This window comes from Oncorhynchus clarkii, chromosome 13, assembly GCF_045791955.1.
Source record: "Oncorhynchus clarkii lewisi isolate Uvic-CL-2024 chromosome 13, UVic_Ocla_1.0, whole genome shotgun sequence".
Classification (NCBI taxonomy): Eukaryota; Metazoa; Chordata; class Actinopteri; order Salmoniformes; family Salmonidae; genus Oncorhynchus; species Oncorhynchus clarkii.
In genome coordinates, this window is record NC_092159.1 from 67,062,680 (window position 1) to 67,089,550 (window position 26,871).

At 45.0% G+C, this 26,871-nt stretch overlaps 1 protein-coding gene across 1 annotated transcript in view; it reads left to right on the plus strand.

Moving 5' to 3' along the window:
- The first annotated feature begins 3,246 nt into the window (after positions 1–3,246).
- The window catches only part of LOC139424127 (germ cell-specific gene 1-like protein), a 44,966-nt gene continuing 21,341 nt past the window's right edge, over positions 3,247–26,871 (plus strand). The window contains exons 1-2 of the mRNA XM_071175825.1: positions 3,247–3,535; positions 19,778–19,825. Coding sequence (XP_071031926.1) covers positions 3,247–3,535; positions 19,778–19,825 — 337 coding nt within the window. The remainder of the gene's footprint in view (positions 3,536–19,777; positions 19,826–26,871) is intronic.

Genomic DNA, 26,871 nt, shown 5'->3' on the forward strand with positions numbered 1-26,871 from the left:
ACTGATGGACCCAGAACTTTTATGAGAAACACATGGCCCCACACACGAAGGCAAACTAAAGACCCTCCAAAAAGGCCTCGCACATCTGGTGGCACCCTCACATAAAAAAAATATGACTGACTTATTTTATGACGATGATTTATTTTGTGACGAATGCAATGGTTGTGACAGACACAACCCAAAGAAACCATATCAAACACCAATGGGCTCATACGTAATACCTAATGCATGTTTTCAGGATATTAGTATAGACTACACCGACATGGGCCCCGAAAATGTATCTAAAGGCAAACTCTATCTCCTAGTCATAGTAGATAGGTTCTCCAAATGGGTAGAGGCAATACTAACAAAAGGGGAGGATGCTAGGTCAGTCTTTGAGTGGCTACAAACCAAACCAAACTAATACCCAGGTATGGCATCCCAAGACAAATCAAATTTGACAAATGGCTCACATTTAACAAACACCTGAGACAGGTGGAAGAAAGATTTGGCATAACCCACAGATTTGGATCTGTGTACAGGCCCCAATCCCAAAATCTGGTGGAACGTCAAACCAAAAGCAAAAGCTAAGATAGCTAAAGTATGTGCCTCATGGGATAATGACTGGTAGAGTCATGCATGGTCCACCAAGGGAGGGAGGTCATATGCCCGCCCTTGATGTACAACAAATTGTAATGTCTAATTATGTGAAAAAACTGACGGTTCTCTCTGCAGCACTCTCTACCCAGGTTCACAAGGTCCAGGAGGGGGAGCTGCCGGGGGACACGCCACTACTGAAGGTAAAGGTTGGTGACGGGGTGAGGGTTACAGTCCACAAGAGAAAGTGGCTGGAACCCAGGTGGACTGGACCGTACGAAGTGAAGGAGGTTACTTCACACTCAGTCCAGGTCAAAGGTAAATCAGGCACACCTTGGCACCGCCTTACACATTGCACCCCAGCCCCAATTCCTTCTAGAACACTGACTGAAGTCAGAGCTGATTTGAGCGGCCTAAATTCGATTCCAAATGAAGACACTCCTTCCTCAGGTGATGCGGCATCAAACTCCGCCTCCCCTGAGAAGGGAACCTCGCCCAGTTAGAGGGAAATTTCTCCCTCTCTGGGTGAGGCTGGGGATATCTGGTCCCTTATTTGTGATATTCATACTGATATTTGGAGTAACCCTAGGACTTTCACATGGTTAATTGAACAACTACTTCACCCTGCCACATCACATACACCAACCCCTACACATGTCCCTAACTCCTTTCCTGATATCACTCCCTCCAATCACTCCCGTCCCAAACGTAGCACTACACCTACAGACCCACCATGCAAACCAGACAAGGTTAGGAGCACCACCTTATGTATACCCATGATTGCAACCGCCACCTTTCTGCTATAGTTTTCACGTCTAATAGACGTGAAGAGGGGGATTTGTTATATAAATATTCATACACATAGCTCATATAAACAAAGACATTCCGTAGTAAGAACACATACACCCAGCCATAAGACTGACCCCCTCTTCCTTATATAAACACACATCTCATCTCCCTCTAACTGGCCTGTCCCAAGAGCAAATAACTTTTGCTGTGCACCAATGGGGCCCGCTCTGGCTAGAGCAAGGCCCGCCTCCAACCCTCCGACCAGTCAAGAAGACCGAAACGACAAGACTCCACCTACTTTATTCTATGTATAAAAATGTATGTAACCATTGTATAGGCCTCTTTTTCACCTGGCTCCTTGCCGAGTTATGTGAACTAGGTCCGTGCACGTAAAACTGCGGGACAAGATATCTCTGACTCATTAAAACTGTCTTTTGTTACAACTGAAATCCACTCTGTCCAGCGTCCGTGATTTGGTCTCAACTCTCCAGTATTTGAACACTAACAGTAGCTACCAGAAGCTTAGTACCTACATGATGTGAAACACAGCAACACAACTCTGCAGTATTAAGGTCCAGACCTCAGTTCAGGGGTTGAGGCAGGATTAGCAGAGCAGCAACACAACTCTGCAGTATTAAGGTCCAGACCTCAGTTCAGGGGTTGAGGCAGGATTAGCAGAGCAGCAACATAACTCTGCAGTATTAAGGTCCAGACCTCAGTTCAGAGGTTGAGGCAGGATTAGTAGGACAGCAACACTACACTACAGTATGTCAATATCTCATAACCATGACTAATTAGATCCATGAGTCACAACAGCAACTCAATCACTGCTATCAGTTAACATGTACTGTAACCATCTGGAGAGAGAGAGAGGGAGATCGTTACAACACTCTATATATATAATATGACATTTGTAATGTCTTTATTGTTTTGAAACTTATGTATGTGTAATGTTTACTGCTAATTTTTATTGTTTATGGAGAGAGGGAGAGATGGAGAGATGGAGGGAGGGAGAGAGGGAGAGATGGTGAGAGGGAGAGAGGGAGAGATGAGAGAGGGAGAGAGGGAGAGATGGAGAGAGGGAGAGATGGAGAGAGGGAGAGAGAGAGAGGGAGATAGGGAGAGGGAGAGAGGGGGAGAGGGAGAGATGGAGAGGGAGAGAGGGAGAGAGAGAGAGGGAGAGATGGAGAGAGAGAGAGAGGGAGAGGGAGAGAGGGAGAGGGAGAGAGGGAGAGATGGAGAGATGGAGAGAGAGGGAGAGAGGGAGAGATGGAGAGAGAGGGAGAGAGGGAGAGGGAGAGAGGGAGAGGGAGAGAGGGGGAGAGGGAGAGATGGAGAGGGAGAGAGGGAGAGAGAGAGAGGGAGAGATGGAGAGAGAGAGAGAGGGAGAGGGAGAGAGGGAGAGGGAGAGAGGGAGAGAGAGAGGGAGAGAGAGACAGACAGACAGACAGACAGACAGACCACTTACCGAGCCAGCCTCGCACCCTGCCAGCAGTGACTGGGTTTCACTATTAAAGCTGATCAGCCTGGCTGAGCATTTCACTGTAGTCACGTCACACCTTGGGCATGGTCTTTTCCTCCACACGAGCCAAAGATGTCACAGTCCGACGCAGATAGAAAGACGATAACATGACGGGGAACCCAACCATCTACCTTCCCAGATGCGTCTATCTTCTCGGAGCATCGTTTACAGACTGGGTGCCGTTGGAGTAGACTGCTAGGGGAATAGTTTCGTGCGCTCTCCTCTCCTCTGCACGCCTCCGTCCCTTCCCTCGGCAATGTTTTGTTTCGTTCTCCCATTACCCAACCCCGCCGTCTGTCATTTATGAACTTTTAGCGCCGCTGTGCAACAGTTTCTCCGCACCCAGTGCGCGGAAGACTATGAAGACCACGCGGAAATGCCGCGCTCTGCTCTCGGTTGGACTCAACCTGGTCGCGCTGTTTTTTTCCACCACCGCGTTCATTACGACGTACTGGTGCGAGGGCACTCAGCGCGTCCCCAAGCCCAACTGCAGCAAGCAGCGGCGGCACAACTGCATCGACAACGGCACGAACGAGACAGACAAGAGCAAGGTCCACTACAGCTGGGAGACCGGAGACGATCGCTTTCTGTTCCGCCGTTTCCACACCGGGATCTGGTACTCCTGCGAGGAGAACATTCACGGTCCAGGTGAGATGATAACGTTTCTGTTAGTTAGACGCGCTCATAATGAGTCATTAGAACTATTTACATCCGGTTGAATGTTGACTAATGGTCTCGGGAAATCGGATAAATGGGTTGAAATCCCAACTCAAATCTAAGTTTATTTGTCATATGCAACAGGATCCACTGGGATGTAAACGGTAGTATGTAACGCGAGCTCTTATCTCAACTGTGCACGTTGCAGGAATAATCTCAAAACGTTTCAATAAGTAGGTTAATTAAATAATAATAATAGGATGTTGGTATGATAAATCGTCTTAACAAAGTGCGCTGACAGTGAAACGGAACATCTGCTGTTTACTGTCTTCTATAGGCTACGTTTAGAATATTACGACCAGAACTCAATCAGACAGTTATTAGTTAATATCGGACTTTATTGAATTAACAGTGATACGTAGGCTGAACATTCTCACATTGGTTGATCTGCGACGTGTATTGGATGCTGCACACACTCTCTCGTCAATATCTCCCGCGGTACGTAACTCATATGAGCTAATCGTTCACTTCAACAACAGGTTTACTCTCAGACTCAGAAATCGAATTAAAGTGTATTGGTACATACACAGATGAGCAGATGTTATCACAGGTGCAGAGAAATTGCTTGTGTTTCTAGCTCCAACGGTGCAGTAATACCAAGCGATACAGAACAACAGGCACTTAATCCACAAAGTAAAAATAAAGAAATTACGAAAATGTCAGACTGAGCAATGACAGGGTCTTGAATATATATTTAATTTATTAGTTTTATTACTTTTTTGATGATGTCGTTTTGTATTGCTAGGTATTATCACTGCACTGTTGAGGCTAGAAATACACTGCAGGTCAAACACCGTTTCTATTCACATACTGTCCAGACTGTCGATACACACCATTATATACAAACGGTGTCTAAGACTAGAACACAGTTCATATGAAGTAGGTATAGCCGTATGTAAACATGACTAACGTGACCTGTGTTCAGTGACTCTGTATACATAGGGCAAAGCAGTTTCTAAGGCGCAGGGTAGAGTAACGGGTGGTAGCCGGCTAGAAACGGTGACTACGGTTCAGCGCAGGGTACTCGGAGGAGACCGGATAGAAACAGTGACTAAGGTTCAGGGTAGGGTACTCGGAGGAGACCGGATAGAAACAGTGACTACGGTTCAGGGCAGGGTACTCGGAGGAGACCGGATAGAAACAGTGACTACGGTTCAGCGCAGGGTACTCGAGGAGACCGGATAGAAACAGTGACTACGGTTCAGCGCAGGGTACTCGGAGGAGACCGGCTAGAAACAGTGACTACGGTTCAGGGCAGGGTACTCGGAGGAGACCGGCTAGAAACAGTGACTACGGTTCAGCGCAGGGTACTCGGAGGAGACCGGCTAGAAACAGTACTACGGTTCAGGGCAGGGTACTCGAAGGAGACCGGCTAGAAACACAAGGTGTGACACAAGGTGGTGTAGGTGTTCTGGAGGGCTGTCAGTGTTTCCCCAATGATGTGTTGGGCTGACCGCACCACTGTCTGGAGATCTCTGAGGTTGCGGACGATGCTATTGCCGTACTAGGTGATGACACAGCCTGACAGAATGCTCTCAATGGTGCATATACAGTGCCTTGCGAAAGTATTCGGCCCCCTTGAACTTTGCAACCTTTTGCCACATTTCAGGCTTCAAACATAAAGATATAAAACTGTATTTTTTTGTGAAGAATCAACAACAAGTGGGACACAATCATGAAGTGGAACGACATTTATTGGATATTTCAAACTTTTTTAACAAATCAAAAACTGAAAAATTGGGAGTGCAAAATTATTCAGCCCCCTTAAGTTAATACTTTGTAGCGCCACCTTTTGCTGCGATTACAGCTGTAAGTCGCTTGGGGTATGTCTCTATCAGTTTTGCACATCGAGAGACTGACATTTTTTCCCATTCCTCCTTGCAAAACAGCTCGAGCTCAGTGAGGTTGGATGGAGAGCATTTGTGAACAGCAGTTTTCAGTTCTTTCCACAGATTCTCGATTGGATTCAGGTCTGGACTTTGACTTGGCCATTCTAACACCTGGATATGTTTATTTTTGAACCATTCCATTGTAGATTTTCCTTTATGTTTTGGATCATTGTCTTGTTGGAAGACAAATCTCTGTCCCAGTCTCAGGTCTTTTGCAGACTCCATCAGGTTTTCTTCCAGAATGGTCCTGTATTTGGCTCCATCCATCTTCCCATCAATTTTAACCATCTTCCCTGTCCCTGCTGAAGAAAAGCAGGCCCAAACCATGATGCTGCCACCACCATGTTTGACAGTGGGGATGTTGTGTTCAGCTGGGTTGCTTTTACGCCAAACATAACGTTTTGCATTGTTGCCAAAAAGTTCAGTTTTGGTTTCATCTGACCAGAGCACCTTCTTCCACATGTTTGGTGTGTCTCCCAGGTGGCTTGTGGCAAACTTTAAACAACACTTTTTATGGATATCTTTAAGAAATGGCTTTCTTCTTGCCACTCTTCCATAAAGGCCAGATTTGTGCAATATACGACTGATTGTTGTCCTATGGACAGAGTCTCCCACCTCAGCTGTAGATCTCTGCAGTTCATCCAGAGTGATCATGGGCCTCTTGGCTGCATCTCTGATCAGTCTTCTCCTTGTATGAGCTGAAAGTTTAGAGGGACGGCCAGTTCTTGGTAGATTTGCAGTGGTCTGATACTCCTTCCATTTCAATATTATCGCTTGCACAGTGCTCCTTGGGATGTTTAAAGCTTGGGAAATCTTTTTGTATCCAAATCCGGCTTTAAACTTCTTCACAACAGTATCTCAGACCTGCCTGGTGTGTTCCTTGTTCTTCATGATGCTCTCTGCGCTTTTAACGGATCTCTGAGACTATCACAGTGCAGGTGCATTTATACGGAGACTTGATTACACACAGGTGGATTGTATTTATCATCATTAGTCATTTAGGTCAACATTGGATCATTCAGAGATCCTCACTGAACTTCTGGAGAGAGTTTGCTGCACTGAAAGTAAAGGGGCTGAATAATTTTGCACGCCCAATTTTTCAGTTTTTGATTTGTTAAAAAAGTTTGAAATATCCAATAAATGTCGTTCCACTTCATGATTGTGTCCCACTTGTTGTTGATTCTTCACAAAAAAAATACAGTTTTATATCTTTATGTTTGAAGCCTGAAATGTGGCAAAAGGTTGCAAAGTTCAAGGGGGCCGAATACTTTCGCAAGGCACTGTATATACATTTGTGAGGGTCTTAGGGCCCAAAACTAATTTCTTCAGCCTTCTGTGGTTGAAGAAGTGCTGTTGAGCCTACTATCTGTGTGAAGGGACCATTTCGGTTGACATTGATGTGCATGCTGAGTAATATGACGTTTTTCACCCTCTCCACTGCAGCCCCGTCGATGTGGATGGGGGAGTGCTCTCTCTAATGTCTCCTGAAGTTCACGATCAGCCCCTTCGTTTGGTTGATGTTGAGGTAGAGGTTATTTTGTTGGCACCACTCTGTCAGGGCTCTCACCTACTCCCTGTAGATTGTGACATCGTTATTGGTAATCAGGTCTACCACTATTGTGTCGTCAACAAACTTGATGATTGAGTTGGAGACGTGCGTGGCCATGAAGTCATGGGTGAACAGGGAGCACAGGAGGGGGCTGAGCACGTACCCCTGTGGGGCGCCCATGTTGAGGATCAGTGTAGTAGAGGTGTTGTTGTCTACCTTCACCACCTGGGAGTCGGCCCGTCAGGAAGTCCAGGACCCAGTTGCACAGGGAAGGGTTCAGACCCAGAACCCTGAGCTTAGTGATGATCTTGGAGGAGCACTATGGTGTTGGAAGACTGACCTGTAGTTGATGAACCGCTTTCTTACGTAGGTATTTCTCTTGTCCAGGTGGGATATTGGCAGTGTGCAATTGTTAGAAATATTATGAATAAATGAATAAACAATATTCTCATTTAAATGGAACTGTAACTAAGTAAACTTATACTCTGTTTTATTATATCTGATTAACAATATGAGTTCATAAGAAGGGATTGTGTGACACGGACAAGGAGTAATTAAAGTTAATGAACACCATTCCAACTAGGAAGAAAGGAATGGGTTGTGGATTAAGTAAACAGATAAGGTAGTTAACCTATGGTTGAACCTGACTAAACTGAGCTCTGGGGTGTTTTAGATAAGGCAGTGAGTGCATTCCTAGGTTTTCTGTTAATTAGAACTGTCAGCTAAGTGGTGATCGATAATGGTGAGGAGTCAAAAGTTAATTCAGTTGTGTTGTGTGTCCTGTGTATGTGCTAGGCGGTCAGAAAGAACTCAGAATGAACTTTTAAAGTTCCATTTGTCCCGGTCTGGAGGAGGAGATTCATTTTAGAAGCAATGAATTGACGTCATGTTATTGTATATAAACTGTTGCTGTCTTACAGGGGGTCATAGCTGGTCTGTTGGTACACGTCCACGTTCCTAGTCACCTTGCCGTGGTTAAATGTGGTGGTTCGCGCTTTCAGTTTTGCACAAATGCTGCCTAATCTAATCGCGACAGTGCGAACAACATCCTCTATACACTTCCTGATGAGTCAAAACAATCTTGAAGCATAGATTCCGATTGGTCAGACCAACGTTGAACAGTCCTTACCATGGTAACTTCCTGTTTGAGTTTCTGCTTATATGAGGGAAGCAGCAGAATGGAGGTATGATCTGATTTGCCATAGAGAGGGCGGTGGGAGGGTCTTGTAGCCACCCCAGAACGGAGGTATGATCTGATTTGCCATAGAGAGGGCGGGGGGAGGGTCTTGTTGCCACCCCGAACGGAGGTATGATTTGATTTGCCATAGAGAGGGCGGGGGGAGGGTCTTGTTGCCACCCCGAACGGAGGTATGATCTGATTTACCATAGAGAGGGCGGGGGGGGGGGGGGGGGTCTTGTTGCCACCCAGAATGGAGAGTAGCAATGGTCAAGAGTTGGTGTTGCACGTGTAGCACAGAAGATGTGTTGATAGAATTTCAGCGTTTTGTTTCTCAGATTTCCTTTATTAAAGTCCCCAGCTACAATAAAGGTGGCCTCAGAATATACGTTTCTCAGAGAGAGAGAGAGAGAGAGGGAGAGGGAGAGAGAGAGAGAGAGAGAGACAGAGAGACAGAGAGAGAGAGAGAGAGGGAGAGGGAGAGGGGGAGAGGGAGAGGGAGAGATTGTGTGTGAGAGAGAGAGATAAGAAAGAAAGAAAGAAAGAAAGAAAGGGAGAGACAAACACACACACAGGCAGAGCTTTATGGGAGCTGTGGAAGCCAATGTAGCCTGGTGAGCACTATCTGGCCAAGTCCTTCTAATTGTTTCAAACCTAACCCAAGCCTTAACCCTGACCATAACCACTCTGCTAACCTTATGCCTAACCCCGACCCTAACCACTCTGCTAACCTTATGCCTAACCCCGACCCTAACCACTCTGCTAACCTTATGCCTAACCCTAACCACTCTGCTAACCTTATGCCTAACCCTGACCCTAACCACTCTGCTAACCTTATGCCTAACCCTGACCCTAACCACTCTGCTAACCTTATGCCTAACCCCGACCCTAACCACTCTGCTAACCTTATGCCTAACCCCGACCCTAACCACTCTGCTAACCTTATGCCTAACCCCGACCCTAACCCTGACCCTAACCACTCTGCTAACCTTATGCCTAACCCCGACCCTAACCCTGACCCTAACCACTCTGCTAACCTTATGCCTAACCCTAACTTTAAATTAAGACCAAAAAGCTTATTAATGTTTTTTATATTTTTGAGGGTACAAACCATTTGGACTTTGCAGCTAGGCCATTTAGTGGGAACCCAGTGTTCTCTCCTCTCTCTGGGCTGGTAGGCTGGCATTACCTCGTACCTCAACACAGCTGTCCTATGTTATCTGCCAGGCAAGCAGGCAGGGTGTGTATGTATGCGTCTTTGTGTGTGTGTTTGTGCTTTGTGCTTTGTGTGTGTCTGTGTGTGTGTGTGTGTGTGTGTGTGTGTGTGTGTGTGTGTGTGTGTGTGTGTGTGTGTGTGTGTGTGTGTGTGTGTGTGTGTGTGTGTGTGTGTGTGTGTGTGTGTGTGTGTGTGTATGTGTGTGTGTGCTGGCAGCGCGCTGTAGGCAGGCTCTGACAGACTGGGGCTCCGGCAGTCTCCTGCAGCTGTGGAAGATACTGGTCTTCCTGGGTCTCCCATCTTGCCACTGGAATATCACCTTCCTACAGTGAAGTAGTGTCCCCCTTGTTTTGTTCCATCCCACTTGATTTGTTCCATCCCCCTTGATTGGTTCCATCCCCCTTGATTGGTTCCATCCCACTTGATTGGTTCCATCCCCCTTGATTGGTTCCATCCCACTTGATTTGTTCCATCCCACTTGATTGGTTCCATCCCCCTTGATTGGTTCCATCCCCCTTGATTGGTTCCATCCCCCTTGATTTGTTCCATCCCCCTTGATTTGTTCCATCCCACTTGATTTGTTCCATCCCACTTGATTTGTTCCATCCCACTTGATTGGTTCCATCCCCCTTGATTGGTTCCATCCCCCTTGATTGGTTCCATCCCCCTTGATTTGTTCCATCCCCCTTGATTTGTTCCATCCCACTTGATTTGTTCCATCCCACTTGATTTGTTCCATCCCCCTTGATTGGTTCCTTCCCACTTGATTTGTTCCATCCCACTTGATTGGTTCCATCCCCCTTGATTGGTTCCTTCCCACTTGATTTGTTCCATCCCACTTGATTGGTTCCATCCCCCTTGATTGGTTCCTTCCCACTTGATTTGTTCCATCCCCCTTGATTGGTTCCATCCCCCTTGATTGGTTCCATCCCCCTTGATTGGTTCCATCCCCCTTGATTGGTTCCATCCCCCTTGATTGGTTCCTTCCCACTTGATTTGTTCCATCCCACTTGATTTGTTCCATCCCCCTTGATTTGTTCCATCCCCCTTGATTTGTTCCATCCCCCTTGATTGGTTCCATCCCCCTTTATTTGTTCCATCCCCCTTGATTTGTTCCATCCCACTTGATTTGTTCCATCCCACTCGATTTGTTCCATCCCCCTTGATTGGTTCCTTCCCACTTGATTTGTTCCATCCCACTTGATTTGTTCCATCCCCCTTGATTGGTTCCTTCCCACTTGATTTGTTCCATCCCACTTGATTGGTTCCATCCCCCTTGATTGGTTCCTTCCCACTTGATTTGTTCCATCCCACTTGATTGGTTCCATCCCCCTTGATTGGTTCCTTCCCACTTGATTTGTTCCATCCCACTTGATTGGTTCCATCCCCCTTGATTGGTTCCTTCCCACTTGATTGGTTCCATCCCACTTGATTTGTTCCATCCCACTTGATTGGTTCCATCCCACTTGATTGGTTCCATCCCACTTGGTTTGTTCCATCCCACTTGATTGGTTCCTTCCCACTTGGTTTGTTCAATCCCACTTGATTGGTTCCTTCCCACTTGGTTTGTTCCATCCCCACTTGATTTCCTTTCCAATGGGATAGCAGCGTGGAGTATTGGTCGTCACCATCTGGATGTCACCATGATACAGTCGACTACACAGTGGAGACAGTTTGAGCTGCAAGATGGCAACACAACAACAAGGGGACAGTGTCCTTCGCTCCCGCTTGCTTGAGCATTGCTCTCCAGCTGTAAAGAGAGGGAAGTAGCTAGATTGTGTAATCAATATCAGGTCAGTGAGGACAGTGAAGTAACTAGATAGTGTAGTCAATATCAGGTAAGTGAGCACAGGGAAGTAGCTAGATAGTGTAGTTAATATCAGGTCAGTGAGGACAGGGAAGTAGCTAGATAGTGTAGTCAATATCAGATCAGATCAGTGAGGAGAAGAGAGGGAAGTAGCTAGATAGTGTAGTCAATATCAGATCAGATCAGTGAGGAGAGGAAGTAGGAGGAGAGGAAGTAGCTAGATAGTGTAGTCAATATCAGATCAGATCAGTGAGGAGAGGAGGTAGCTAGATAGTGTAATCAATATCAGGTCAGTGAGGACAGTGAAGTAACTAGATAGTGTAGTCAATATCAGGTAAGTGAGCACAGGGAAGTAGATAGATAGTGTAGTTAATATCAGGTCAGTGAGGACAGGGAAGTAGCTAGATAGTGTAGTCAATATCAGATCAGATCAGTGAGGAGAAGAGAGGGAAGTAGCTAGATAGTGTAGTCAATATCAGATCAGATCAGTGAGGAGAGGAAGTAGCTAGATAGTGTAGTCAATATCAGATCAGAGAGGAGAGGAAGTAGCTAGATAGTGTAGTCAATATCAGATCAGATCAGTGAGGAGAGGAGGTAGCTAGATAGTGTAGTCAATATCAGATCAGATCAGTGAGGAGAGGAAGTAGCTAGATAGTGTAGTCAAGATCAGATCAGTGAGGAGGGGGAAGTAGCTAGATAGTGTAGTCAATATCAGATCAGATCAGTGAGGAGAGGGAAGTAGCTAGATAGTGTAGTCAATAACGGATCAGATCAGTGAGGAGAGGGAAGTAGCTAGATGGTGTAGTCAATATCAGATCAGATCAGTGAGGAGAGGGAAGTAGCTAGATAGTGTAGTCTATAACGGATCAGATCAGTGAGGAGAGGGAAGTAGCTAGATGGTGTAGTCAATATCAGATCAGATCAGTGAGGAGAGGGAAGTAGCTAGATGGTGTAGTCAATATCAGATCAGATCAGTGAGGAGAGGGGAGTAGCTAGATAGTGTAGTCAGTATCAGATCAGATCAGTGAGGAGAGGGGAGTAGCTAGATAATGTAGTCAATATCAGATCAGATCAGTGAGGAGAGAGAAGTAGCTAGATAATGTAGTCAATATCAGATCAGATTAGTGAGGAGAGGGGTGTAGCTAGATAGTGTAGTCAATATAAGATCAGATCAGTGAGGAGAGGGAAGTAGCTAGATAATGTAGTCAATATCAGATCAGTGAGGAGAGGGAAGTAGCTAGATGGTGTAGTCAATATCAGATCAGATCAGTGAGGAGAGGGGAGTAGCTAGATAGTGTAGTCAGTATCAGATCAGATCAGTGAGGAGAGGGGAGTAGCTAGATAATGTAGTCAATATCAGATCAGATCAGTGAGGAGAGAGAAGTAGCTAGATAATGTAGTCAATATCAGATCAGATTAGTGAGGAGAGGGGTGTAGCTAGATAGTGTAGTCAATATCAGATCAGATCAGTGAGGAGAGTGAAGTAGCTAGATAATGTAGTCAATATCAGATCAGTGAGGAGAGGGAAGTAGCTAGATGGTGTAGTCAATATCAGATCAGATCAGTGAGGAGAGGGGAGTAGCTAGATAATGTAGTCAATATCAGATCAGATCAGTGAGGAGAGGGGAGTAGCTAGATAATGTAGTCAATATCAGATCAGATCAGTGAGGAGAGGGAAGTAGCTAGATAATGTAGTCAATATCAGATCAGTGAGGAGAGAGAAGTAGCTAGATAATGTAGTCAATTTCAGATCAGATCAGTGAGGAGAGGGGAGTAGATAGATAGTGTAGTCAATTTCAGATCAGATCAGTGAGGAGAGGGGAGTAGATAGATAGTGTAGTCAATTTCAGATCAGATCAGTGAGGAGAGGGGAGTAGCTAGATAATGTAGTCAATATCAGATCAGATCAGTGGGGAGAGGGAAGTAGCTAGATAATGTAGTCAATATCAGATCAGTGGGGAGAGGGAAGTAGCTAGATAATGTAGTCAATATCAGATCAGATCAGTGAGGAGAGGGAAGTAGCTAGATAATGTAGGCAATATCAGATCAGATCAGTGAGGAGAGGGGAGTAGCTACATAGTGTAGTCAATATCAGATCAGATCAGTGAGGAGAGGGAAGTAGCTAGATAATGTAGTCAATATCAGATCAGTGAGGAGAGGGAAGTAGCTAGATAATGTAGTCAATATCAGATCAGTGAGGACAGGAAGTAGCTAGATAGTGTAGTCAGTATCAGATCAGTGAGGAGAGGGGAGTAGCTACATAGTGTAGTCAATATCAGATCAGATCAGTGAGGAGAGGGAAGTAGCTAGATAATGTAGTCAATATCAGATCAGTGAGGAGAGGGAAGTAGCTAGATAATGTAGTCAATATCAGATCAGTGAGGACAGGAAGTAGCTAGATAATGTAGTCAATATCAGATCAGTGAGGAGAGGGAAGTAGCTAGATAATGTAGTCAATATCAGATCAGTGAGGACAGTAAGTAGCTAGATAGTGTAGTCAATATCAGATCAGATCAGTGAGGAGAAGAGAGGGAAGTAGCTAGATAGTGTAGTCAATATCAGATCAGATCAGTGAGGAGAGGAAGTAGCTAGATAGTGTAGTCAATATCAGATCAGATCAGTGAGGAGAGGAAGTAGCTAGATAATGTAGTCAATATCAGATCAGTGAGGAGGGGGAAGTAGCTAGATAGTGTAGTCAATATCAAATCAGATCAGTGAGGAGGGGGAAGTAGCTAGATAGTGTAGTCAATATCAGATCAGTGAGGAGAGGGAAGTAGCTAGATAATGTAGTCAATATCAGATCAGTGAGGAGAGGGAAGTAGCTAGATAATGTAGTCAATATCAGATCAGATCAGTGGGGAGAGGGAAGTAGCTAGATAATGTAGTCAATATCAGATCAGATCAGTGAGGAGAGGGGAGTAGCTACATAGTGTAGTCAATATCAGATCAGATCAGTGAGGAGAGGGAAGTAGCTAGATAATGTAGTCAATATCAGATCAGTGAGGAGAGGGAAGTAGCTAGATAATGTAGTCAATATCAGATCAGTGAGGAGAGGGAAGTAGCTAGATAATGTAGTCAATTTCAGATCAGATCAGTGAGGAGAGGGGAGTAGCTAGATAATGTAGTCAATATCAGATCAGATCAGTGGGGAGAGGGAAGTAGCTAGATAATGTAGTCAATATCAGATCAGTGGGGAGAGGGAAGTAGCTAGATAATGTAGTCAATATCAGATCAGATCAGTGAGGAGAGGGAAGTAGCTAGATAATGTAGGCAATATCAGATCAGATCAGTGAGGAGAGGGGAGTAGCTACATAGTGTAGTCAATATCAGATCAGATCAGTGAGGAGAGGGAAGTAGCTAGATAATGTAGTCAATATCAGATCAGTGAGGAGAGGGAAGTAGCTAGATAATGTAGTCAATATCAGATCAGTGAGGACAGGAAGTAGCTAGATAGTGTAGTCAGTATCAGATCAGTGAGGAGAGGGGAGTAGCTACATAGTGTAGTCAATATCAGATCAGATCAGTGAGGAGAGGGAAGTAGCTAGATAATGTAGTCAATATCAGATCAGTGAGGAGAGGGAAGTAGCTAGATAATGTAGTCAATATCAGATCAGTGAGGACAGGAAGTAGCTAGATAATGTAGTCAATATCAGATCAGTGAGGAGAGGGAAGTAGCTAGATAATGTAGTCAATATCAGATCAGTGAGGACAGTAAGTAGCTAGATAGTGTAGTCAATATCAGATCAGATCAGTGAGGAGAAGAGAGGGAAGTAGCTAGATAGTGTAGTCAATATCAGATCAGATCAGTGAGGAGAGGAAGTAGCTAGATAGTGTAGTCAATATCAGATCAGATCAGTGAGGAGAGGAAGTAGCTAGATAATGTAGTCAATATCAGATCAGTGAGGAGGGGGAAGTAGCTAGATAGTGTAGTCAATATCAAATCAGATCAGTGAGGAGGGGGAAGTAGCTAGATAGTGTAGTCAATATCAGATCAGTGAGGAGAGGGAAGTAGCTAGATAATGTAGTCAATATCAGATCAGTGAGGAGAGGGAAGTAGCTAGATAATGTAGTCAATATCATATCAGTGAGGAGAGGGAAGTAGCTAGATAGTGTAGTCAATATCAGATCAGATCAGTGAGGAGGGGGAAGTAGCTAGATAGTGTAGTCAATATCAGATCAGTGAGGAGAGGGAAGTAGCTAGATAATGTAGTCAATATCAGATCAGTGAGGAGAGAGAAGTAGCTAGATAATGTAGTCAATATCAGATCAGATCAGTGAGGAGAGGGGAGTAGATAGATAGTGTAGTCAATTTCAGATCAGATCAGTGAGGAGAGGGGAGTAGCTAGATAATGTAGTCAATATCAGATCAGATCAGTGGGGAGAGGGAAGTAGCTAGATAATGTAGTCAATATCAGATCAGTGGGGAGAGGGAAGTAGCTAGATAATGTAGTCAATATCAGATCAGATCAGTGAGGAGAGGGAAGTAGCTAGATAATGTAGTCAATATCAGATCAGATCAGTGAGGAGAGGGGAGTAGCTACATAGTGTAGTCAATATCAGATCAGATCAGTGAGGAGAGGGAAGTAGCTAGATAATGTAGTCAATATCAGATCAGTGAGGAGAGGGAAGTAGCTAGATAATGTAGTCAATATCAGATCAGTGAGGACAGGAAGTAGCTAGATAGTGTAGTCAGTATCAGATCAGTGAGGAGAGGGGAGTAGCTACATAGTGTAGTCAATATCAGATCAGATCAGTGAGGAGAGGGAAGTAGCTAGATAATGTAGTCAATATCAGATCAGTGAGGAGAGGGAAGTAGCTAGATAATGTAGTCAATATCAGATCAGTGAGGACAGGAAGTAGCTAGATAATTTAGTCAATATCAGTTCAGTGAGGAGAGGGAAGTAGCTAGATAATGTAGTCAATATCAGATCAGTGAGGACAGGAAGTAGCTAGATAGTGTAGTCAATATCAGATCAGATCAGTGAGGAGAAGAGAGGGAAGTAGCTAGATAGTGTAGTCAATATCAGATCAGATCAGTGAGGAGAGGAAGTAGCTAGATAGTGTAGTCAATATCAGATCAGTGAGGAGAGGGAAGTAGCTAGATAATGTAGTCAATATCAGATCAGTGAGGAGAGGGAAGTAGCTAGATAATGTAGTCAATATCAGATCAGTGAGGAGAGGGAAGTAGCTAGATAGTGTAGTCAATATCAGATCAGATCAGTGAGGAGGGGGAAGTAGCTAGATAGTGTAGTCAATATCAGATCAGTGAGGAGAGGGAAGTAGCTAGATAATGTAGTCAATATCAGATCAGTGAGGAGAGAGAAGTAGCTAGATAATGTAGTCAATATCAGATCAGATCAGTGAGGAGGGGGAAGTATTTAGATAGTGTAGTCAATATCAGATCAGTGAGGAGAGGGAAGTAGCTAGATAGTGTAGTCAATATCAGATCAGATCAGTGAGGAGGGGGAAGTAGCTAGATAGTGTAGTCAATATCAGATCAGTGAGGAGGGGGAAGTAGCTAGATAGTGTAGTCAATATCAGATCAGTGAGGAGAGGGAAGTAGCTAGATAATGTAGTCAATATCAGATCAGTGAGGAGAGAGAAGTAGCTAGATAATGTAGTCAATATCAGATCAGTGAGGAGAGGGAAGTAGCTAGATAGTGTAGTCAATATCAGATCAGTGAGGAGAGAGAAGTAGCTAGATAATGTAGTCAATATCAGATCAGTGAGGAGATGGAAGTAGCTAGATAGTGTAGTCAATATCAGATCAGATCAGTGAGGAGAGAGAAGTAGCTAGATAGTGTAGTCAATATCAGATCAGTGAGTAGAGGGAAGTAGCTAGATAGTGTAGTCAATATCAGATCAGATCAGTGAGGAGAGAGAAGTAGCTAGATAATGTAGTCAATATCAGATCAGTGAGGAGAGGGAAGTAGCTAGATAGTGTAGTCAATATCAGATCAGATCAGTGAGGAGAGAGAAGTAGCTAGATAATGTAGTCAATATCAGATCAGATCAGTGAGGAGAGAGAAGTAGCTAGATAATGTAGTCAATATCAGATCAGTGGGGAGAGAGAAGTAGCTAGATAGTGTAGTCAATATCAGATCAGATCAGTGAGGAGAGGGAAGTAGCTAGATAGTGTAGTCAATATCAGATCAGATCAGTGAGGAGAGGGAAGTAGCTAGATAATGTAGTCAGTATCAGATCAGATCAGTGAGGAGAGGGAAGTAGCTAGATAGTGTAGTCAATATCAGATCAGATCAGTGAGGAGAGGGAAGTAGCTAGATAATGTAGTCAATATCAGATCAGATCAGTGAGGAGAGGGAAGTAGCTAGATAATGTAGTCAATATCAGATCACATCAGTGAGGAGAGGGAAGTAGCTAGATAGTGTAGTCAATATCAGATCAGATCAGTGAGGAGAGGGAAGTAGCTAGATAGTGTAGTCAATATCAGATCAGATCAGTGAGGAGAGGGAAGTAGCTAGATAGTGTAGTCAATATCAGATCAGATCAGTGAGGACAGGAAGTAGCTAGATAATGTAGTCAATATCAGATCAGTGAGGACAGGAAGTAGCTAGATAGTGTAGTCAGTATCAGATCAGATCAGTGAGGACAGGAAGTAGCTAGATAATGTAGTCAATATCAGATCAGTGAGGAGAGGGAAGTAGCTAGATAATGTAGTCAATACCAGATCAGTGAGGAGAGGGAAGTAGCTAGATAATGTAGTCAATATCAGATCAGTGAGGAGAGGGAAGTAGCTAGATAATGTAGTCAATATCAGATCAGTGAGGAGAGGAAGTAGCACAAATTCCCTACCATCCCGTCTCCAGTCAGCTGTTCGTTCCACAAAAACTGTGATGGCTGTTTATTTTCACGACGGTCGTCATCCCGAACCGTTGGTTATGTGGTTTTATGGTAACTGTGCCAGGCCCTGTGTGTGTGTAACGACCATAACGACCATCAATTAACTAATGAACCTCCATAACGACCATCAATTAACTAATGAACTTCCATAACGACCATCAATTAACTAATGAACTTCCATAACGACCATCAATTAACTAATGAACCCATAACGACCATCAATTAACTAATGAACCCATAACGACCATCAATTAACTAATGAACCCATAACGACCATCAATTAACTAATGAACCCATAACAACCATCAATTAACTAATGAACCCATAACGACCATCAATTAACTAATGAACCCATAACGACCATCAATTAACTAATGAACCCATAACGAGCTCGGTCCATTACATCGACCTATTCCATTAGTGATTAACTTCCAGACGTGTTTACAAGATACTATAGTTTTAGATGTTACCTTTAGACAGGTCCAGGATCAGCTCAGAGAGAAAGAGAGAGAGAGAGAGAGAGAGAGAGAGAGAGAGAGAGAGAGAGAGAGAGATGCAACAATGCAACAATGCTCTCTCTCTCTCTCTCTCTCTCTCTCTCTCTCTCTCTCTCTCTCTCTCTCTCTCTCTCTCTCTCTCTCTCTCTCTCTCTCTCTCTCTCTCTCTCTCACACACACACACTTTTCCAGTCTGAAATTCAGTGTTGTTCATCCAGTCCCATTCATCCAGATTTAATTCCAACTGCTCTCTTTGTCGTTAACAATATCCCTTTCTTCAAAAAGTTCTTTAAAACTCTGAATTGAAACTCTTCTGGCAGACTCCCCAAAACAATCTGTCCTAGGCTTTGTCCTCCACAAGTGTTTGCTTAGTCTTTTCATTATGTACTATGTTGATTTGTCAAGGGAGAATAAGGCCTGGGATTTAATCCCATTGTGCTTTGTCAGCTTCGTGCCATTTAAAAGGAATTACTCTGTTCTGTTGTCTATGGAGAATAAGGTCTGGGATTCAATTCCATCGCGCTTTGTCAGCTACGCTCCATTTAAAATAAACTCCAGATGGAGTCGACACATGCAGCGTTTACTGTGAATGCGGGGCTCCGGGGAAGAGCAGGAACATTGCCTTTAAAATGGTACATAGCTGACAAAACACATCCAGATAGAATCCTAGCCTTTTAATATTTAAACTCTTTACTGTGTTGTGTACTGTCTATGGAGAGTCACATCCTGGGGTCTGTTGTCTATGGAGAGTCACATCCTGGGGTCTGTTGTCTATGGAGAGTCACATCCTGGGCTCTGTTGTCTATGGAGAATAAAATCCTAAGAGAGAGGTGTAGTGTTGGTCGGGTCAGTTTTAGGTTTTAATTAGTTTAAATTCTTTATGTTAACAGATATTAAAGCCCTTGTACCCCCCCCCCCCCCCCTCTCTCTCTTTCTCTCTCTCTCTCTCTCTCTCTCTCCCGCCCGCCCGCCCTCCCTCTCTCTCTCTCTCTCTCTCTCTCTCTCCCTCTCCCTCTCTCTCTCTCTCTCTCTCTCTCTCTCTCTCTCTCTCCCTCCCTCCCACCCTCCCTCTCTCTCTCTCCCTCTCTCTCTCTCTCCCCCTCTCTCTCTCTCTCTCTCTCTCCCTCGCTCCCGCCCTCTCTCTCTCTCTCTCTCTCTGTCTCTATCTTTCTCTCAGGTGAGAAGTGTCGTAGCTTCATTGATCTGGCTCCGGCTTCAGAGAGAGGTGAATAATGTGGGTGTATGTGTGTGTGAGGGTGTATGTGCGTGTGCTGGGATTTGTCTGCACCAGACTGAAGCAGCCTCACCACTGAATGGCCTTCTATAGGGGTTAAAGGTGGGCTGGACCACTGAATGGTCTTCTATAGGGGTTAAAGGTGGTCTGGACCACTGAATGGTCTTCTATAGGGGTTAAAGGTGGGCTGGACCACTGAATGGTCTTCTATAGGGGTTAAAGGTGGTCTGGACCAGGCTGAAGCAGCCTCACCACTGAATGGTCTTCTATAGGGGTTAAAGGTGGGCTGGACCACTGAATGGCCTTCTATAGGGGTTAAAGGTGGGCTGGACCACTGAATGGTCTTCTATAGGGGTTAAAGGTGGTCTGGACCAGGCTGAAGCAGCCTCACCACTGAATGGTCTTCTATAGGGGTTAAAGGTGGTCTGGACCACTGAATGGTCTTCTATAGGGGTTAAAGGTGGGCTGGACCACTGAATGGCCTTCTATAGGGGTTAAAGGTGGGCTGGACCACTGAATGGCCTTCTATAGGGGTTAAAGGTGGGCTGGACCACTGAATGGCCTTCTATAGGGGTTAAAGGTGGTCTGGACCAGGCTGAAGCAGCCTCACCACTGAATGGCCTTCTATAGGGGTTAAAGGTGGGCTGGACCACTGAATTGCCTTCTATAGGGGTTAAAGGTGGTCTGGACCAGGCTGAAGCAGCCTCACCACTGAATGGCCTTCTATAGGGGTTTCGATCTCATTACGCTCATAAAATCACCAATAAAGTGCCATGCGAAAGTATTCGGCCCCCTTGAACTTTGCGACCTTTTGCCACATTTCAGGCTTCAAACATAAAGATATAAAACTGTATTTTTTTGTGAAGAATCAACAACAAGTGGGACACAATCATGAAGTGGAACGACATTTATTGGATATTTCAAACTTTTTTAACAAATCTAAAACTGAAAAATTGGGCGTGCAAAATTATTCAGCCCCCTTAAGTTAATACTTTGTAGCGCCACCTTTTGCTGCGATTACAGCTGTAAGTCGCTTGGGGTATGTCTCTATCAGTTTTGCACATCGAGAGACTGAATTTTTTTCCCATTTTCCATTCCTCCTTGCAAAACAGCTCGAGCTCAGTGAGGTTGGATGGAGAGCATTTGTGAACAGCAGTTTTCAGTTCTTTCCATAGATTCTCGATTGGATTCAGGTCTGGACTTTGACTTGGCCATTCTAACACCTGGATATGTTTATTTTTGAGCCATTCCATTGTAGATTTAGCTTTATGTTTTGGATCATTGTCTTGTTGGAAGACAAATCTCCGTCCCAGTCTCAGGTCTTTTGCAGACTCCATCAGGTTTTATTCCAGAATGGTCCTGTATTTGGCTCCATCCATCTTCCCATCAATTTTAACCATCTTCCCTGTCCCTGCTGAAGAAAAGCAGGCCCAAACCATGATGCTGCCACCACCATGTTTGACAGTGGGGATGGTGTGTTCAGGGTGATGAGATGTGTTGCTTTTACGCCAAACATAACATTTTGCATTGTTGCCAAAAAGTTCAATTTTGGTTTCATCTGACCAGAGCACCTTCTTCCATATGTTTGGTGTGTCTCCCAGGTGGCTTGTGGCAAACTTTAAACAACACTTTTTATGGATATCTTTAAGAAATGGCTTTCTTCTTGCCACTCTTCCATAAAGGCCAGATTTGTGCAATATATGACTGATTGTTGTCCTATGGACAGAGTCTCCCACCTCAGCTGTAGATCTCTGCAGTTCATCCAGAGTGATCATGGGCCTCTTGGCTGCATCTCTGATCAGTCTTCTCCTTGTATGAGCTGAAAGTTTAGAGGGACGGACAGGTCTTAGTACATTTGCAGTGGTCTGATACTCCTTCCATTTCAATATTATCGCTTGCACAGTGCTCCTTGGTATGTTTAAAGCTTGGGAAATATTTTTGTATCCAAATCCGGCTTTAAACTTCTTCACAAGAAAAAAGTTTGAAATATCCAATAAATGTCGTTCCACTTCATGATTGTGTCCCACTTGTTGTTGATTCTTCACAAAAAAATACAGTTTTATATCTTTATGTTTGAAGCCTGAAATGTGGCAAAAGGTCGCAAAGTTCAAGGGGGCCGAATACTTTCGCAAGGCACTGTATCTTTATTCAATTATTATTGTTGTCTATTTCTCTGTGCTTTGATTGGTGGGGAAAAACAGGTGTATGTAGCCTACTGTAGGCTACAATACCCTTTTAAACGTTTAACAAAAAACATTTTTCAGAACAATTAACTTGATAACAAGAGAAAATGTAGCTCTGAAAAAAGTATCAAAAGAACGCTGGATAATGATAATTGGAAGTTTAAGGGAGGAATGTACAGAGAGATATGCATTAATCTAACCATCTATCTCCTAACAGACAGAGAAATATGCATTCATCTAACCATCTATCTCCTAACAGACAGAGAGATATGCATTCATCTAACCATATATCTCCTAACAGACAGCGAGATATGCATTCATCTAACCATCTATCTCCTAACGGACAGAGAGATATGCATTCATCTAACCATCTATCTCCTAACAGACAGAGAGATATGCATTCATCTAACCATCTATCTCCTAACAGACAGAGAGATATGCATTCATCTAACCATCTATCTCCTAACAGACAGCGAGATATGCATTCATCTAACCATCTATCTCCTAACAGACAGAGAGATATGCATTCATCTAACCATCTATCTCCTAACAGACAGAGAGATATGCATTAATCTAACCATCTATCTCCTAACAGACAGCGAGATATGCATTCATCTAACCATCTATCTCCTAACGGACAGAGAGATATGCATTCATCTAACCATCTATCTCCTAACGGACAGAGAGATATGCATTCATCTAACCATCTATCTCCTAACAGACAGAGAGATATGCATTCATCTAACCATCTATCTCCTAACAGACAGCGAGATATGCATTCATCTAACCATCTATCTCCTAACAGACAGAGAGATATGCATTCATCTAACCATCTATCTCCTAACAGACAGAGAGATATGCATTAATCTTTCCATCTTTTCACAATGCCAAGCCAGTGTGTCTTATTTGCAATGGAAATATCTCTGTTTGCAAAAATAATTCAACCTCAGACGTCGTTATGAATCTAAGCATGGAACTTTCAAAGTTGCCTTCTCGCCCCAGAGGCCCGACGCAGAACAATTGAAGCGTTCACTGCACGCCACAGCATCGTCACAGAGCTGATGGAAGACTTCAGGACACTGAAGAAACGACAGGCAGAGGGACCAGGCCACAGCATCGTCACAGAGCTGATGGAAGACTTCAGCACACTGAAGAAACGACAGGCAGAGGGACCAGGCCACAGCATCGTCACAGAGCTGATGGAAGACTTCAGCACACTGAAGAAACGACAGGCAGAGGGACCAGGCCACAGCATCGTCACAGAGCTGATGGAAGACTTCAGCACACTGAAGAAACGACAGGCAGAGGGACCAGGCCGCAGCATCGTCACAGAGCTGATGGAAGACTTCAGGACACTGAAGAAACGACAGGCAGAGGGACCAGGCCACAGCATCGTCACAGAGCTGATGGAAGACTTCAGCACACTGAAGAAACGACAGGCGGAGGGAGGGACCAGGCCACAGCATCGTCACAGAGCTGATGGAAGACTTCAGCACACTGAAGAAACGACAGGCGGAGGGACCAGGCCACAGCATCGTCACAGAGCTGATGGAAGACTTCAGGACACTGAAGAAACGACAGGCAGAGGGACCAGGCCACAGCATCGTCACAGAGCTGATGGAAGACTTCAGCACACTGAAGAAACGACAGGCGGAGGGAGGGACCAGGCCACAGCATCGTCACAGAGCTGATGGAAGACTTCAGCACACTGAAGAAACGACAGGCGGAGGGACCAGGCCACAGCATCGTCACAGAGCTAATGGAAGACTTCAGCACACTGAAGAAATGACAGGTGGAGGGACCAGGCCACAGCATCGTCACAGAGCTAATGGAAGACTTCAGCACACTGAAGAAATGACAGGTGGAGGGACCAGGCCACAGCATCGTCACAGAGCTGATGGAAGATATCATCAAGCGGCTGAGGGACAACTTCTCCACCAGATCTGAAGACTACATCATGACTGCCCAACTTGCCCAAGGACGTCTGTACGTGACCATCTCACAGTCTGCCCAGGTGGAGAATTCTCCTCCCTTGCTAAGAAAGCGATACCCTCGATTGGTGAGGCCCCAGTTCAAACAGATGATTGAATTCCAGACATCACCATTCAAATCAGGGATGAGATCAGGAGTGCCGAGTCCTTGTGTGCGTTTTGGGTGTCATGCTCAGTGGAATACAACGGAATAATGAAACATGCCTTTTATGTGCTGACAATGTTTGGATCGATTTACGCCTGCGAGTGAAGCTTGAGTTGTAGCTCAGCTAGTTAAGTTATTTATATGGGCCTTCGCCCCCACATAGCCTAGCTCAGCCTGTTAAGTTATTATATATGGGCCTTCGCTCTGAAGAAGTAGACTCAAATTAAGCCCTCTTGTTGTTTGTAAAGTAAAAAAAAAATGAATATTATTGTTGAAATTACGTACTCTACTGATGTAGGTTTTCTCCATCTGTTGCTGGGCAACACTTGCATAACAAGTTAGCAATATTTTCAGCACCAGGCGCTGTTCACCTCCTATTGGTTGTGCTGCAGGTCCAGCTTTACGTTTCAGCACCAGGTGCTGTTCACCTCCTGTTGGTTGTGCTGCAGGTCCATCTTTACGTTTCAGCACCAGGTGCTGTTCACCTCCTATTGGTTGTGCTGCAGGTCCAGCTTTACGTTTCAGCACCAGGTGCTGTTCACCTCCTATTGGTTGCTCTGCGGTTGCATCTTTACGTTTCAGCACCAGGCGCTTTTCACCTCCTATTGGTTGTGCTGCAGGTCCAGCTTTACGTTTCAGCACCAGGTGCTGTTCACCTCCTATTGGTTGTGCTGCAGGTCCAGCTTTACGTTTCAGCACCAGGCGCTGTTCACCTCCTATTGGTTGCTCTGCGGTTGCATCTTTACGTTTCAGCACCAGGTGCTGTTCACCTCCTATTGGTTGTGCTGCAGGTCCAGCTTTACGTTTCAGCACCAGGTGCTGTTCACCTCCTATTGGTTGTGCTGCAGGTCCAGCTTTACGTTTCAGCACCAGGCGCTGTTCACCTCCTATTGGTTGTGCTGCAGGTCCAGCTTTACGTTTCAGCACCACTAAATGGTCCGCTGCCTGCTTCATTAGTTGACCGTCTCCTGCATCCTCTCTCCTCATGAATGAAGTTAAAATGTAACTTTTGCATTATTTAGGTGAGGTAACTTCCTTCTTGGGACATTGCATTTGGGAGTTTTTGCATCTCCGGTCCGATATATATATTTTTTAAATTAACAAAATATTAATAAAAAATTAAAAAATTGGGGGGGGGGGGTCATTTTACTGGAGGTCCAGATTGGCCCGCTGGCACCCAGTTGGGGAACCCTAGAGACTCAGAGGTGTTGGCCCGCTGGCACCCAGTTGGGGAACACTAGAGACTCAGAGGTGTTGGCCTGCTGTCCTCCAGTTGGGGAACCCTAGAGACTCAGAGGTGTTGGCCCACTGGCACCCAGTTGGGGAACCCTAGAGACTCAGAGGTGTTGGCCCGCTGGCACCCAGTTGGGGAACACTAGAGACTCAGAGGTGTTGGCCTGCTGTCCTCCAGTTGGGGAACACTAGAGACTCAGAGGTGTTGGCCCGCTGTCCTCCAGTTGGGGAACACTAGAGACTCAGAGGTGTTGGCCCGCTGTCCTCCAGTTGGGGAACACTAGAGACTCAGAGGTGTTGGCCCGCTGTCCTCCAGTTGGGGAACACTAGAGACTCAGAGGTGTTGGCCTGCTGTCCTCCAGTTGGGGAACACTAGAGACTCAGAGGTGTTGGCCCGCTGACCCCCAGTTGGGGAACACTAGAGACTCAGAGGTGTTGGCCCGCTGGCCTCCAGTTGGGGAACCCTGCACTAGAGACTCAGAGGTCAGAGGTGTTTCAAGAATGTGTGTGTGTCTATATCAAATCAAATGTTATTGGTCAGATACACATATTTAGCAGATGTTTTTGCTGGTGAAGTGAAATGCTTGTGTTCCTAGCTTCATCAGTGCAGTAGTCTCTAAAAATTCACAACAATACACAAATCTAAAAGTAAAAGAATGGAATTTAGAAATATATAAATATTAGGACGAGCAATGTCGGAGTGGCATTGACTAACATTTTTGTCCAGATGGGATAGGGCAGTGTGCAGTACGATGGCGATTGCATCGTCTGTGGACCTATTGGGGCGGTAAACAAGTTGAAGTAGGTCTAGGATGTCAGGTAAGGTAGAGGTGATATGATCCTTGACTAGCCTCTCAAAGTACTCCATGATAACAGAAGTGAGTGCTAAGGAAGATAGTCATTTAGTTCAGTTACCTTTTGCTTTCTTGGGTACAGGAACAATGGTGGACATATTGAAGCAAGTGGGGACAGCAGACTGGGATAGGGAGAGATTGAATATGTCCGTAAACACTCCAACCAGCTCGTCTGCGCATGCTCGGAGGACGCAGCTAGGGATACCATCTGGGCCGGCAGCCTTGCGTGGGTTAACACGCTTAAATGTCTTACTCACATCGACCACAGAGAAGGAGGGGTTGGGGCACGTTGTTATCCTTAAAGAAAGTGTTCAGTTTGTCCGGGAACAAGGCGTCGGTGTCCAGGAAGTGGCTGGTTTTCCCTTTGATTACAAAGGTCTCATGTCTGAGCCGTTGAATTGCATTTAGCCTGTTTGATTGTCTTATGAAGCCGATAACTGGACTGTTTTCAGTCATCTTGCCATGGTTAAATGCGGTAGTTCACGCTTTCAGTTTTGAGCAAATGCCGCCATCTATCCACGGTTTCTGGTTTGGCTAGGTTTTAATAGTCACAGTGGGAACAACATCCCCTATGCACTTCCTGATGAACTCATTCACTGTGTCCGTGTATACGTCCATGCTATTCTCAGAG